This window comes from Amblyraja radiata, chromosome 6 (genome assembly GCF_010909765.2).
Source record: "Amblyraja radiata isolate CabotCenter1 chromosome 6, sAmbRad1.1.pri, whole genome shotgun sequence".
NCBI classification, from domain to species: Eukaryota; Metazoa; Chordata; class Chondrichthyes; order Rajiformes; family Rajidae; genus Amblyraja; species Amblyraja radiata.
Genome location: NC_045961.1, coordinates 76,419,847 through 76,434,465, shown reverse-complemented (window position 1 = coordinate 76,434,465; position 14,619 = coordinate 76,419,847). Strand labels below are relative to the sequence as shown.

Below are 14,619 nucleotides of genomic sequence, written 5' to 3'. Positions count from 1 at the left end.
GTTTTAAGAACAAGAATTATACTTCAATATGCTCCACGTTAAATAATTTGAGGAAATACAATTTGTCCTTAAGAATCCATTCCAACAAAAGAGGATAATCATTTTTCCCACAATTATCTTGGTCTGCAGCACACATCTAAGCATTCACATCATAACAAGACTGTTTTCATTAATGCAGTTTTTTCATGAGGTGGACTGATAGTACATGGTCATTTATTTTGCTGCTATACTGAAGATTAAATAAGTGCTTAATAAAAGATGTATACCTTCTGATTGGTGATGTGAAGTGAGTGTAGATGGGTGAAGCCAGACCAAAATGGTGAAAGTCGGTGTCCATTCCTGAGCAAAAGTACACAGCCTGCATCATACAACGCGTGGTCAGGATTCGCAGGAGTGTGTTCAAATATGGGGATCCTGGAACCTCTGCTTGATCCAAAGACTGTGCCAGAGCCTTTGCTGAATCGGTCTGGATGATTAAATTCTAAGAAAAATAGGAAACAGATCAAAAATATTTTGTGTTTAGTTTTTAAAAAGGGTTTATGCTATTTAATACATAATGAGATACAGCAGAAACAGGTCCTTCAGCCACTGATTACGCATTGACCATGATGCACCCATTTTTATATTCATCCTATCCATATTATTCTCGACATTCCCACCGATTCCCCACCACACCCAAGATCCTACGATTCATCTACACATTAGTGGTCAAAAGGACAACTGTAAATGCCACAGTCAGCACTAGAGGTCATAATTGAATTGATAGCTTCACCACTATATAAATAATCAACATTTAGCTAAATACCAACATCTACATTTCAGCTGTCCATTTGTTGAATTTCATTCATCAGATTTATTTCTGTTTTATAGAAATGTATGTGAGCTATTCTTGAATGGCTTCTAACTGTAGATCCTATTCTAGTGGCTGCAACAATTACACAGATTATTTTATTAGAAGGATAGTAAACAGATTACACCAGGTCTATTTAATACTTCCTGAATATAAAACAATGTTTCTTTATCTTAAACAAAACAAACATAAGAAAAAGCGAGGGAACAGGGACCCTATGGATGGAGAGCACCAGACTAGGGTCCTGCTAAGTGTGCCAGAGTTATATCAGAGGACTTCAATGCAGGGTAGTCACCGTGAAATGAAATAAGGAATTTAGAATAAACTTACTGGGTGGATGCCACAATTAGTCAATGATGGGATATTGCTGATGCATTTAACAAGGCTAGCTAATAGTAAGAGGGAAAAGGGATCAGAGATTATTTATAAGAAAATGTAAAAATTCTCCATTCATATTCAGGATTTGTCTTTGCACTTGGTCAAATTTGCTCCAAAGAGGCAGCATCTGAAAAGTGCACTTTATTCAAGTCTCAGGCAATTAAGAACCATTTCAATCAATACGTTACCATGTCCTTTACTCACTTTGGAACTTGCTCCTTTAACAAGGATGTCGTAGTTAGATGGAGGAGGTGCTGGATGCTTTCTGAGGAGTGCACATTCTGAAAATTCTTCATAAATTTTCTGTGCAACTGAGATATTTGCCAGCAACATGAACTCCTCTACCATTGAATTGGTTTCTCTGTTTTCAAAGCAAATAATATATTATCTTAGATTCTAAAACTTATTCTGTTTTTTAACAGTTAAGCAAAAAACTAGTACTTCAGAAAAAAAGATGGGACATATTTTTTTCAATGATGTTGCTTAGACCTGACTTTACTTCCACTTCAATAATGCAATGGAAGCAAAGCAGTCCTTCTCGTACTCATGCATTGACCTTATTTCTATTTTTCAATCAAATTCTGAGAAAAATATCCAAAAGTCAAAGAATGTGTTGAGCTCAGCTGTAATAATACCGATAACTAACCATATTTGAATTGAAAGACATAGAATGAAAGGAAAAACATTCTACGTAATACATGTTATTTACAATTTATAAAGGTTTTATAATGGAAGTTTTATTGCCTTTATACAAAAGTGTAAAAAACTAAAATAACTTTACAATATGGTTTGAAAATAATTTATGGACCAAATGTATTGGATTTACAATATCAATATTCAAGAGTTGTATTAATTAAATAAATTGATCTATAACACCATTTGACAACATCAACAGCTTAAAAATTAAATATAGAATATAATTGTTTTTAAAAGTTGGTCAGCACTAACCATGATAACAGTTGAACAAATAATTCTGCAATAGAGCAGCTACTTGTTCAAGGATACCCTAAATTCAACTTCTGAGGTACATACTTTAATTCTTTGGTTTGCAGATCAATAGGATCATGAGTCTCACTGTCTATATGAAATCGAACTTCTGGAGAAGATAACGTGAGAGCACTGAAAACAAAACAGATTTCATTTAGAGGTCATGTACATATTTATAGCTCAAATACAATACACGAAATACAATAATAAGCAATTAATTAATTCACCAGCCTAATTAATACTTATTTTTGACATCTCAAACAGCCAGTTACATGTTACAAGCCCACACTTTAATAAGGCCGATCAGGCAAGCCTATTTGGGAAAAAAGCTTCTGTGAACTACAAGCCATAAGAACCGATATTTATTTATCCCATATGCTGAGGATGTATTCCCACTACCTTGTTGCAGACCTTGCACATTTTATATCTACACTTTTTCGGTTGACGTAAAGCTATATCCTGCATTGTTACCTTTCTCTTCACACTACCTGTTGAACTTGTGTATGGTTTAATGATACTCTTGTGTGGTTTTATTTGTCTGGATTGCAAGCAAAACAAGGTTTCTTGCTGTATCTCAGTACACCTGACAAAAATAATAAACCAATACCGAACCACCCACTACGAATGCCTTATTCAAGTACGGATCACCAGCCAAAATAATATGCAGATTCAAAATTAATTTAATTCTGTGTCTTTTTGCAAGAATAATGTTGAAATGAATTTGTTTTAGTAATGGGTTCAACTTCCATTCCAGCACAAAATCAAGCAGTCACTTGAAATGTGGTATTGAGGGAGTGTATTTCTGTTAAAAGTACTGTCTTTTAGATGAGATGTAAAATCAAAATGACATCTTATGCTTCCACAATTTGGATGAAATATAACATCAACATTTTGTGTATATTTTTTTTCATTAAAAAGAAACGATATTATCTGTAAGTTGTAGTATACATTTTGTCTTAGTTACTGGGACATCTTTGTTACTTTCCTTCAAATTCTGCTTTGCACATTTTGGAAGCTAAAGACATAATTTTGATTTTATACCTCAACCAAAAGACAGTACTTCTGACAGAAATGAACTCTCTCAGTACAATGTTCAAGTGACTCCTTGATTTTGTGTTGGAATAGAACTTGAACCCATAACTTATGATGAATATCAGGTGACGGAAATAACCCTGAGTTATAGATTTTACTTCAGCTGCAGGTGTTTTATCAATGACTTTAAATCTCACCCTTTGTCAATCCTTTGCTTTTTCAGAATTTTTGCTAGTTTATTTAAGCGTCGAAGTCCTTTTGTTACCTCATCAATCATGTTTTCATCATCAATTCTCATCTGTGCTTCAACATATGTAAGTGACGCCTGTAACATAAATATACCTAGTATTAAACAATTACAAATATCACATGTCCACACAGATGATAACGATGGCTCATAGAATACATCCTTAGGATTCAGAATGAAATCTAATATAGCTCAGAGCTGCCAATGAATGTCATTAAAGTACATGATTAATGCAGTGACAAAGTAATAAAATATTTCTGTAAAACTTTAGTCCTGGATATTGTCAGCCAAAGAATCATTTCCAAATGAAAAATGTCCACAAACCCCCATGCAAGCTACCAGATTGCTCTGGACTGCAGGTCAAACATGTTGATGTATTGGAATCTTTCCTCTCCCCTACGCACAATATCTCTTTTATTTTTTTCCATTATACTTTCCAAAATTGCCTCACAGGTTTTCCCAATTCACTTCTGTTGAGTTGGACACATTCCCCCAACTCCCCTAGGATTGCACATGTAAGTACTGCCGAACATTGATGTCATTTTTTTCCCCGTGATCTACCAAGTTGGTGTACATACGTTTCAAGAAGATATTTCTTGTAAAACTCTAATAGAGAAATGTCTGTTGCATTAAATTTAGATCTTAATAAATCGCTGCACTGCATCTCAATAAGTTCCATTTCTGGTGCGATTTTGATGTCCACGTCAAACGGAGTGGTAAACAGCCTGAATGCGCTTGTGAGTGAGCGAATGTCAGCGAAACGTGAAGAAAACACAGTTTTCAAGTCACGTATCACAGTCACAAATGTGTTGGTGTCTGTCGGTTGGGTCTCCTGGAGTTTAGGGAAATGAGCGTAGCATGATTTCTCAAGCTGGCATTCCCACAGTTGTAGTTTTCTTTCGAAGACGACAATGTGTCCACACATCTCATGTATGAGTTGATTTCTTCCCTGAAGTTGCAAGTTGAGGTTGTTTAAATGAGCTGTTACATCTAACAGAAATGCTAGACTCGAAAGCCATTTAGGATCGCGAAATTCTGAGGCATTCACATTTTTACCTTCGAGGAATGTTGCTACTTCTTACAAGATACAAGATGCATTTATTTGTCACATATGCCAGTTGGCACAGTGAAATGTGATCACCATACAATAAAATAAAGAACACAACATAGAGTTGATAGAGTTCAACATAAAACATCCCCACACAGCAGAATCAAAAGTTTTCCACTGTGAAGGAAGGCACCAAAGTCAGTCATCTCCCTCTGATGTTCACCCGTATGTTGGGGCCTCCAGAGCCCTCCGTGGTCGCCGCTCAGACCCGCTCGCCGGGATGTTGGCTCTCCAACGTCGGGACTGGAGGCCAACCTCAGCAGCTTGGACCTCCAAAACGGCCGCTTCCCACCGGGGTCCGCAGCTACCGACATCCCCAGGCCGCGCCGGGCGGAGACTCCCGCTGGCGGCTCGCGGTAAAGGGCCCCAGGGACTCCGTGATGTCAGTCAGCGCCGACCGTGCTGGGAGCTCCGGGAACCACAGCTCCGCAATGTTGGAGCAGCGGGCCCAACGCTCCGGAGCTTCAAACGGCGATCCAAGTAGGTATCGCCCGCCCCAAGGTGAAACCAGCGCCGCGCTGCCGCTGCAACTCCGGTCCCCGGTCTCCGGTAGGAAAGGCCGCTCCGATCCAGCTGATAGGCCGTGAGGTGGGGGGAGAGGACGCAACTCGGAGAAATAGTCGCATCCTCGCCAGGAAGCGACTGGGAAGCGGTTTCCTCCTTACCCCCCTCCCCTACAGAAAAACGAAAGAATCCCCAAAACAAAACTGTTAGACAAACTAAAATTTAAAAAAAGATAGGGAAAAAATGGACAGGCTGTAGGCCTGTAGGCCGCAGAGCGTATACTCTTTCTAACATTGCACCTCGACTGAGCCACCGAACGTTGCAGAAGTAGAGCAGGTCTCCATACTGGGCCTCTACTTCTGACAAAAGTTGTTGAAACTGGCGATGGTTCAGTCGCCGAAACAATATCAGGTTTACGGCTCTTACCACTACGTTCATCACATCCTTCAAATTTGAAGACTTGGCACACAATGCTTCCTGGTGGATTAGGCAATGTATTTTTTTTTATTTTGTGGTTAATTCCAAGGCCTTTCATGTGGTTTTGAAGCAGAGCCACACCTTTCTTTTCTCCAACCATTGCTGGTGCTCCCATCAGTTGCTACTCATACTAACTTAGATAGATCCAGCTCCATGTTTGTTGTACACTTGAGCAATGATTCAAGAATGTCTGCTCCTGTGGTAGTCCCCTTCATAGGTACCAGTTGAACAAACTCCTCAACAGTGTTGAAAGCTGAATTACTCCACGTACAAACACTGCAAGCTGAGCAGTGTCTTTGGTATCTGTACTCTCATTGAGCGCGATTGAAAAGAACTGGAAATCTTTGCAATAGTCCTTTAAACAGTTTTTTTAACATCTGCTGACATTTCTTCTACTCGTCGTGCAACTGTTCTTGCAGAGAGACTGACATTTGAAAATGAAATCTTTTTCTCAGGACACAGAATGTCCACAACTGCCATCAAACATTAATTCGCAAAATCTCCGTCAGTGAAGGGCTTCATTTTTTCTGCTATAAACTTAGAAACTACATAGCTAGCATGCGTGTTCCTTTCTGATTCTACATTTTGTTTCTTGAACATCAGACTTTGATTTGCCAGGCTCCATTGAAGGTTATGAATTTCATGCTTCCTTGCTTGCCCACTAATTTCACTGAATTTCGGGTGTCTTGTTTCATAGTGCTGTCTGATGTTGAACTCCTTGTTGACACCAACACGTGCGTGGCAGATAGGGCATACCGATCTGCTGTATAAATAAGTACTTTTCTGTCCAAGTGTCTTGGAAGACTCGGCACTCAGCATCCACCTTCCTGCGTTTTGTAGCCATTGAAGAGAATCACTTTCCGCCACTGCCAATCGAAGTTTTGCCGCGCTCACTGTCTGCTGTGTTGCCGCGTTCACTGTTTTATGTCCACCTTTTGGCCTGTTCATGGGATTGCATCAGTTCCAATTTATTTGTATCAGCAAACAGGATTGCTAAGAATGAAAAAAAAACGCATGCTGGCCTGAATGGTTCCGGGGCGTGCTGAGCAAAAAAAAAATACGACTGCGTGCCGGATGCTTGTGGAAAAAAATACGCCTGTGGGCCAAATGATTTCGAGTGTCGGGCAGCATTCGACCCGTGGGCTGTAGGTTGCCGATCCCTGCTGTATGCCTTAACCGACATAATTTTACAACTGACTGAAAGGAATTCCCAGATGACCAATTTATTAAAGTTACTTTACCTTAGAATCAATTATACTTTTTGTAAACGTAGTACGTAGGATTTCAGCATTGTGTGTCATTTCCCAAATGCAAGAAAATGCAAACCTATGAAAGAAAAATATATATCAAATTGTCATAACTTTAAAAAATGAACACATTTAGCAATTTATTTATGATTTATTTTGATGTCCTATTTTCAGGTTGAGGGTGTGTAGGATTTATTCTCTGGCATATCATCATTTTACAGTTCATTTGGTAAAAATGGTGTAGGTTAGATATCAACTAATTTTCGCACTATAATTAATTGGGTGGAGGAGCAAAAAGGAATAACGTGCACTTGTCTTTAAATGAAAGCTTCTCAAGGGTCTAGTTGAAAGGTTAGAAAACAAGCAAGTATGATTTTAGGGCATACATAGAAAACCAAGTTACCTATTCACGTTGGATCTTAAAGAACAAAGATTCGAGCTGAGCAGTTCTGGAACCATGTCAATTCTCTATTACAAAACAGAAATATCTGAATTATTAATAATAGTACAATTCTGTATTACTGCACCCAATGAAATCATAAAAATAGAACAATGCAATCGATTGGACTCCCAGTTTAATCAATGGAGTAGCGCAAATATTGATTCTACCCATGTAGTTAGTTCAATCACACCGCAGTGTTGTATCCGATGTTTGTCTAATAATTAGACCCATGTACGAATCTAGTCCAATGATAGTGCATGCCAAAATTATTTAAAATTAGAATCAGAACTGTAGCATTCATACCTTGTCACAAAGATAAACGGTAGTTCCCCGATTTGCTGACTCTTGATCCATTGCATTTCCTGGGCGAATGAAATGGCTCACATCTGCTATATGTACCCCGACCTGCATGAACAATATTATTCCTAATGTATCAAATTTAAACAAGAGAGCAAAACAATGTTCCGATTTATAAATCACATGTTTGTTGTAGTGATGCGGACCCACAATACCAGAATAGGACTAATGCTTACATTTTATGTTTTACATCCAGCCATACTTACACATTACAAAAATATAACAAATTAATTAGAAATGAAAAAATGATCAGTTATCATATCTGAAGCATTAAGAAATCTATTACTCTGCAGGAACCTACTTATTTTCATATCATTACTCAGTGAATTATTTTGCCACATTCCAAAGCTATTCTATGCTCATAAATCGAAACGCATTAAATTAAATTGCCCCCAGGAGTTCCAATCTGCTCAATATTTAACTTTGAGTCTGGGTTGGAAATAATTTGATGTAAGCAACTGTACACTGCAATGATCAGATGTGAGAGAGATGAAATCTGAAACATTGACGTCCCATTCTGATGCACCAGTGAGTGTAATATAGTAACTAAAACAGGTTCCTGTATAGAATAGTTCTTATTTTAATACTTGCACTTCACTTTCATCTCCAGTTCACCTTGAAATTGAAGATAACCAACTGTTCACATTATTCACATTCAGTACTTCAGTCAATCTGTCAAACCCCCTTAATTCAAAAGACAGTACACAACAAAACTAGTTATTACAGATAACTATTGTTATAACGGACCCTGGAGGAAGAGGGGGAAATGGTGTCTGTTATTGCTGATTGTCTGCTATAACCGAGTAAGGAATTCACTCCAACCAATGAAACAAGTTGTTTTTAAATACAGTTCTTTTTAACAGTTAATAATGTAGTTTTGTTACTACAAGCTAAAACTACTAAAGGCTGTTTGTTACATTGCTTAATGGTGTATCACTGCACGTGTCAACTGAAGCAATTGCTTGTCAATTTTAATGACCTCCCGCAGCCTCTTTTTCTTAAAGAGATAGTGGTGTCTGATTACAGTGGGGCCACTCCATCTGCTACGGTCAAAATCTGTTATAAAGAGGTCTGTAATAATGAGGGTAGGCTGTACATAAAATGTTTGCCATAACTTCATGTTCTGAAAACTTTATGACAGCAGCACTAAATGGGCTCGGGGCATCAAGATACCTCTTTAGGCGCTTTTATTTCTAATTATTTTTCTATTTGGCTGCTGGTATTTTTATACAATTCTTCTGCATCTAAAGTCTCTTCGTAACTTTCTCTTAAAACAAATTGTTTTTTCAAGATTCAAGAAATATTTAAATTTACCTCCAGATTTCCATTCTCTAATTCTCTACAGTGTAGAGCATCATCAATATCAGTACATCCAGGAGGATCCACACTGCAGATATGGAGATGCCTTAGATCCATCCGTTCCTTCAAATCCTGCAATTTAGAACAGCAGATTAGTGGATGGTTTTCATTAATTAAGTAATATGAGATGGAAAAAAATATTGAATTGCAATAATAGTACCACTGAGTACAGTATAGGACACACTACTACGTGGCCTTTGTTGAATTTTATTTACAAATACTGCGCTATGCCTTAGAAACATAGAAACATAGAAAATAATAATAATAATAATAATAATAAATTTTATTTAATGGGCGCCTTTCAAACATCTCAAGGACACCTTACATAGTATATCGGAATAACATATAATCGGAATATAACAATAAGGACATCACAGAGACACAAATTAAAAACAGGATTCAATCCAAAAACAGAAAATCAAAAACACAGTGTGAAGAGGGAGCAGCGGCAACCAAATCGTGCCAGCGTCCACTCTCTCTTCACGGCAGCCATCTTGGACACAGACCTACAAGACTACAAATAGACAAAAAAAATCATTCCCCCACAGTGGATAGCACTGTGGAGGAAGGCACAATGTCCAGTCCCCACCCCATGTTCACCCCAAAGTCAGGCCTATTGAGGCCACCGCAATTGCCTCTACAGAGGCCCGATGTCCCTGGCCGTTCTCACCGGGTGGTCTTGCCCCGGCGTCGGGAGAGTCCTTTCGGCGGCTGGGCCACTTGGAACGGCCGCTTCTTGGTTGGAGCCCGCGGCTGCCGAAGCCGACAAGGCCGCGCCGGTTTGGAGCTCCCAGGCTCCCGTTGTTGAAGTCGGCGCCGCCTCTCCGCTCCGCAAACCCGCAGCCCGGAGTTGTTGCTCTCGGCGGTCCAGCTCGCCAGAGCTCCAGCGCGTCGCTCCAGCGCGGCGACCCAGGCAAGGGATCGCCCGCTCCACTCCGCTCCGCTCCAGCGCTCCAATGCTGTGCCGCCGCCGAGGCCGAGGTGCTGGGCGGTTCCCGCCAGGAAACGGCGCTCCAAGCCCGCAGGTAGGCCACGAGGACGGATCGACGGGCAGCCCGGAGAAGAAGCTGCCTCACCGACCAGATAGGGACCTAGAAATTAAGTTTACACCTACCCCCCACATTAAAAAGACCATATCCCCTACAAACAAAAAACAGGACTCACTAAAAACTATTAAAAAAACGGATTTAAAACGGACGGCTGCTGGCTAGCAGCCGTTCACCAAGATGGCTCCTCCTACACTCGTCCCACTCACCCAGCCTATCCAAGTCACCTTGCAGCCTCCTAGCATCCTCCTCACAGCTAACACTGCCCCCCAGCTTCGTGTCATCCGCAAACTTGGAGATGTTGCATTCAATTCCCTCGTCCAAATCATTAATATATATCGTAAATGGCTGGGGTCCCAGAACTGAGCCTTGCGGTACCCCACTAGTCACTGCCTGCCATTGTGAAAAGGACCCGTTTACTCCTACTCTTTGCTTCCTGTCTGCCAACCAGTTCTCTATCCACATCAATACTGAACCTCCAATACCGTGTGCTTTAAGTTTGTATACTAATCTCTTATGTGGGACCTTGTCGAAAGCCTTCTGAAAGTCCAGATATAACACATCCACTGGTTCTCCCTTATCCACTCTACTAGTTACATCCTCGAAAAGTTCTATAAGATTCGTCAGACATGATTTACCCTTCATAAATCCATGCTGACTTTGTCCAATGATTTCACCACTTTCCAAATGTGCTGCTATTCCATCTTTAATAACTGATTCTAGCAGTTTCCCCACTATCGACGTTAGACTAACTGATCTGTAATTCCCCGTTTTCTCTCTCCCTCCCTTTTTAAAAAGTGGTGTTACATTAGCTACCCTCCAATCCTCAGGAACTACTCCAGAATCTAAAGAGTTTTGAAAAATTATCACTAATGCATCCACTATTTCTGGGGCTACTTCCTTAAGTACTCTGGGATGCAGCCTATCTGGCCCTGGGGATTTATCGGCCTTTAATCCATTCAATTTACCTAACACCACTTCCCAGCTAACCTGGATTTCACTCAGTTCCTCCATCTCATTTGACCCCCGGTCCCTTGCTATTTCCGGCAGATTTTTTATGTCTTCCTTAGTGAAGACAGAACCAAAGTAGTTATTCAATTGGTCTGCCATGTCCTTGTTCCCCATGATCAATTCACCCGTTTCTGACTGCAAGGGACCTACATTGATCTCATATACTAGATTGTAAAGTGTGGAAAGACGGTTAGTATAAAGCTGCTTTAGTATCAAAAGTTGAGATTATAATTTTTAATGAAGCAGACTCCAAGATGGTTTGATTGATACATATAAGAGAAAGGGAACAAATTCTGTTCGGGAAGAAAGGTCCTGACTGCAACTAGGTCAGGAGGTGCAGGCGATGCCATGTTACAAGCATTCAGATTACAGAAATTTGCTCTTACAGAATTCATAAATCTTTCCCTAAATATTTAAGATACAGATAAAATTTGCTCTCACGGAATTTATGTATAAAAAAAAACTTGATTCTCGATTCACACCATTGACATGGCTTTGTGATGCAAAAACTTGCAATACCGACCATTTTCTTAGAACACAAAATCTCCCGATCAAACCAGGGTTGCCTGTAATGGGAGTCAATTTAATTTTGCATGAAGCAAGTTTTAGGCTATATGTCAGGAAGTGGTTCTTTTCGTGGAGAACACAGACCTCTGAAGAGGTAGTTATTTCATGTGAACAATGCCAAATCAATGAATTTCTTTAAGTTACAGGTATACTATTTGACGCAGATATTACCTACAAATGGTAGCTACGTCAGGTAATTTAGTCACAATAATATTCTAGATACCTTTCGATTATTTTGATCAGAAAAAGAAAAAAACTGCACATTTTTCTCCTACAACCCTCACCCTCTTCTGAAGAATTACCCTGGTTATTACCATTTACAACTTTTTTTTAAGGAAATCATCACTCGGGATATGCCAATTAATCAGTTATATAATGCACCAGATGGCTTAATTTTGCGGATCACAGATTGGATTAATCAGGGGGTATTTGTTTACTTGTCCTTTGTAGAAAACAGCTATGGTTCCTTGAAACTATAATTTATCCTTTTTTAAAATTTAATATATTTTATACACGTCACAGAATTACTCAAAAGTTGTTTAGATTTTGTTTTTACATTTACCATTATAAATATTTATAATCTATTGTGTTGAATTTAAGACATTGTATTGAGTTTTCTTTATTCCTGGTTGTAATAACCTTGACCCATTTTAGCCCAACATCCACAACAGTTAGAAAAGCTTCTTAAATTCAACTGAATGAAATTACATGCCTCTATCTATATTTACGTCCAAATGGCAAGATAGCTAAGTTTATGTTCTTTACTTTCAAAATCATTATCTTTAACTTCATAAATAATGTGTAGTGTTTAACACGATACCTGTTCTGTGATTTCCCAAGGCATCTTAGGTAGAAAACTAAGAACAGCCTGTGAGAAAGGCAGATGGGGGACATCATGCTCCAACAGAAGAACTTCAGTTTCCGTTTCTTTACTGCCAGCGATCCCAAGACTTCTGACAAAGTGGCCCTGTAAAAGTTAATCACAGTATAGTTTTCAAATCATACTGTTTTTACCATTTTCTTTTTTCTCTCCTGATTTCAGAATCGAGAGGATAATTCTGATGGGACCAAGGATGTTCTAGTACATGCCACAGGCAGCTATGGTGCAAGCATGCATCTCGATAACAAGTGTCAGAAACCTATTCAGCTATAAGAACTGACAAGCCATATATTTCCTTCCCAATACCTTAACCAGATATACTTTCTGTTGAGGGCTATTGGCCAAGCAAAGGCGTGCTCTAGTTGAATTTTCAGGTTTTAGACAATTCCTGACTCTTATACTCAATGCATTGACTGATGAAGACAAGTATACCATATGTCTTCCTTACCACTCCATCTATTCCTGTTGCCACTTTCAGAATGCTATGGACTTGGACCCCAAGATCTTTCTGTATATGAATAGATTTTGCCATTAACTGCATATTTTCCCCTTACATTCAACCTCTCAAACTGCGGCATCTGACTCTTGCTTGGATTAAACTCTCATTTCTCTGCCCATATCTAGAACTGATTTAAATACGGCTGTACCTTTGACAGCCTTCTTCACTTTCTGTAACTACATTGGGTAAGCTAGTTTGGAATCCCATGCATCTTCATCTTCTGGATCAGCCTGCCAATATCCTTGCGTATAACCTACTTGAACCCCTCCAATCTGGCTTTCGCCCCCTCCATAGCACAGAAACTGTTCTCCTCAAAGTCCTCAACGACCTCCTCACCTCTGCTGACACTGGTTCCCTCAACATCCTCATCCTCCTCGACCTGAGCGCAGCCTTCGATACAGTGAACCATAACATCCTGCTCACCAGACTCAAAGACCTCGGCATTGAAGGCTCTGCACTCAGCTGGCTCCGTTCCTACCTTTCCAACAGATCCCACTTCATCTCTCTCCACAACCACACCTCTGCTACAGCCGCAGTCACTCAAGGCGTTCCCCAAGGCTCCGTACTCGGCCCCCTCCTCCTCATCATCTACATCCTCCCCCTTGGTCAGATACTCCGCCACTTCAATCTGGACTTCCACTGTTACGCTGATGACACCCAGATTTACCTTGGCACCAAATCCCCCCACAACCCCCCCCCTCTTCCATATCAACTCCTGTTTGTCAGCTATAAAAACCTGGATGCAACATAATTTCCTCAAACTCAACAGCGATAAGACAGAATTCCTCCTCATAGGCTCCAAAGCCACACTCAGCAAAATCAATAACCCCACTCTCACCATCGACGGCACCACTGTCTCCCCATCTCCCCAGGCCCGCAACCTTGGCATGATCTTTGATTCCACCCTCTCCCTTGAGCCTCACATCCGCCATGTCATTAAAACCTCCTTCTTTCATCTCCGCAACATCGCCAAACTCAGACCCTCTATCACACCGCCTGCTGCTGAAAGACTCATCCATGCCTTCATCTCCTCCCGACTGGATTATTGCAACTCACTTCTCCTTGGCATCAGCTCCACCTACATCAACCGACTCCAACTGGTCCAGAACGCAGCCGCCCGACTCATCACCCACACCAAATCCTGGCATCACATCACTCCAGTCCTCAAAAAACTTCACTGGCTTCCCATCTCCCACCGGATCACCTACAAAATCCTGGTCCTCACCTACAAAGCCCTCCACCATCTGGCCCCCCCATATCTCACTGACCTCCTCTCCCCCTACCAACCCTCACGGTCCCTCAGATCCACATCAGCCGGTCTCCTCTCCATCCACAAGTCCAACCTCCGCAGTTTTGGGGACAGAGCCTTCTCCAGGGCAGCTCCCAGGCTCTGGAACTCCCTCCCCCAACTGATCCGCAATTCCATGTCCCTCACCATCTTCCAGTCCTGCCTCAAGACCCATCTCTTCACCTCTGCCTATCCTTAGCCCCACGTCCCCGTCCCTTTTCATCTGTGCATTAATTGCCTCATACTGTGTTTTGTATTGAATTCTGTCTTTACTTTGTGTACTAGTCATGTCTCTACTATTTATTTCATTCCCCTTACATGTTTTTCCTCTACATGCTCA

The 14,619-nt window shown here is 40.5% G+C and overlaps 1 protein-coding gene across 1 annotated transcript in view; it reads right to left on the bottom strand.

Annotated features, from left to right (window-relative positions):
- The window catches only part of dis3 (DIS3 homolog, exosome endoribonuclease and 3'-5' exoribonuclease), a 40,508-nt gene that overhangs the window by 7,616 nt on the left and 18,273 nt on the right, over window positions 1-14,619 (bottom strand). The window contains exons 9-17 of the mRNA XM_033023019.1: window positions 12,433-12,579; window positions 8,944-9,060; window positions 7,576-7,677; window positions 7,234-7,298; window positions 6,825-6,909; window positions 3,445-3,572; window positions 2,261-2,347; window positions 1,433-1,589; window positions 267-481 (exon numbers count right to left, since the gene is read on the bottom strand). Of these exons, the coding sequence (XP_032878910.1) occupies window positions 267-481; window positions 1,433-1,589; window positions 2,261-2,347; window positions 3,445-3,572; window positions 6,825-6,909; window positions 7,234-7,298; window positions 7,576-7,677; window positions 8,944-9,060; window positions 12,433-12,579 (1,103 nt within the window). The remainder of the gene's footprint in view (window positions 1-266; window positions 482-1,432; window positions 1,590-2,260; window positions 2,348-3,444; window positions 3,573-6,824; window positions 6,910-7,233; window positions 7,299-7,575; window positions 7,678-8,943; window positions 9,061-12,432; window positions 12,580-14,619) is intronic.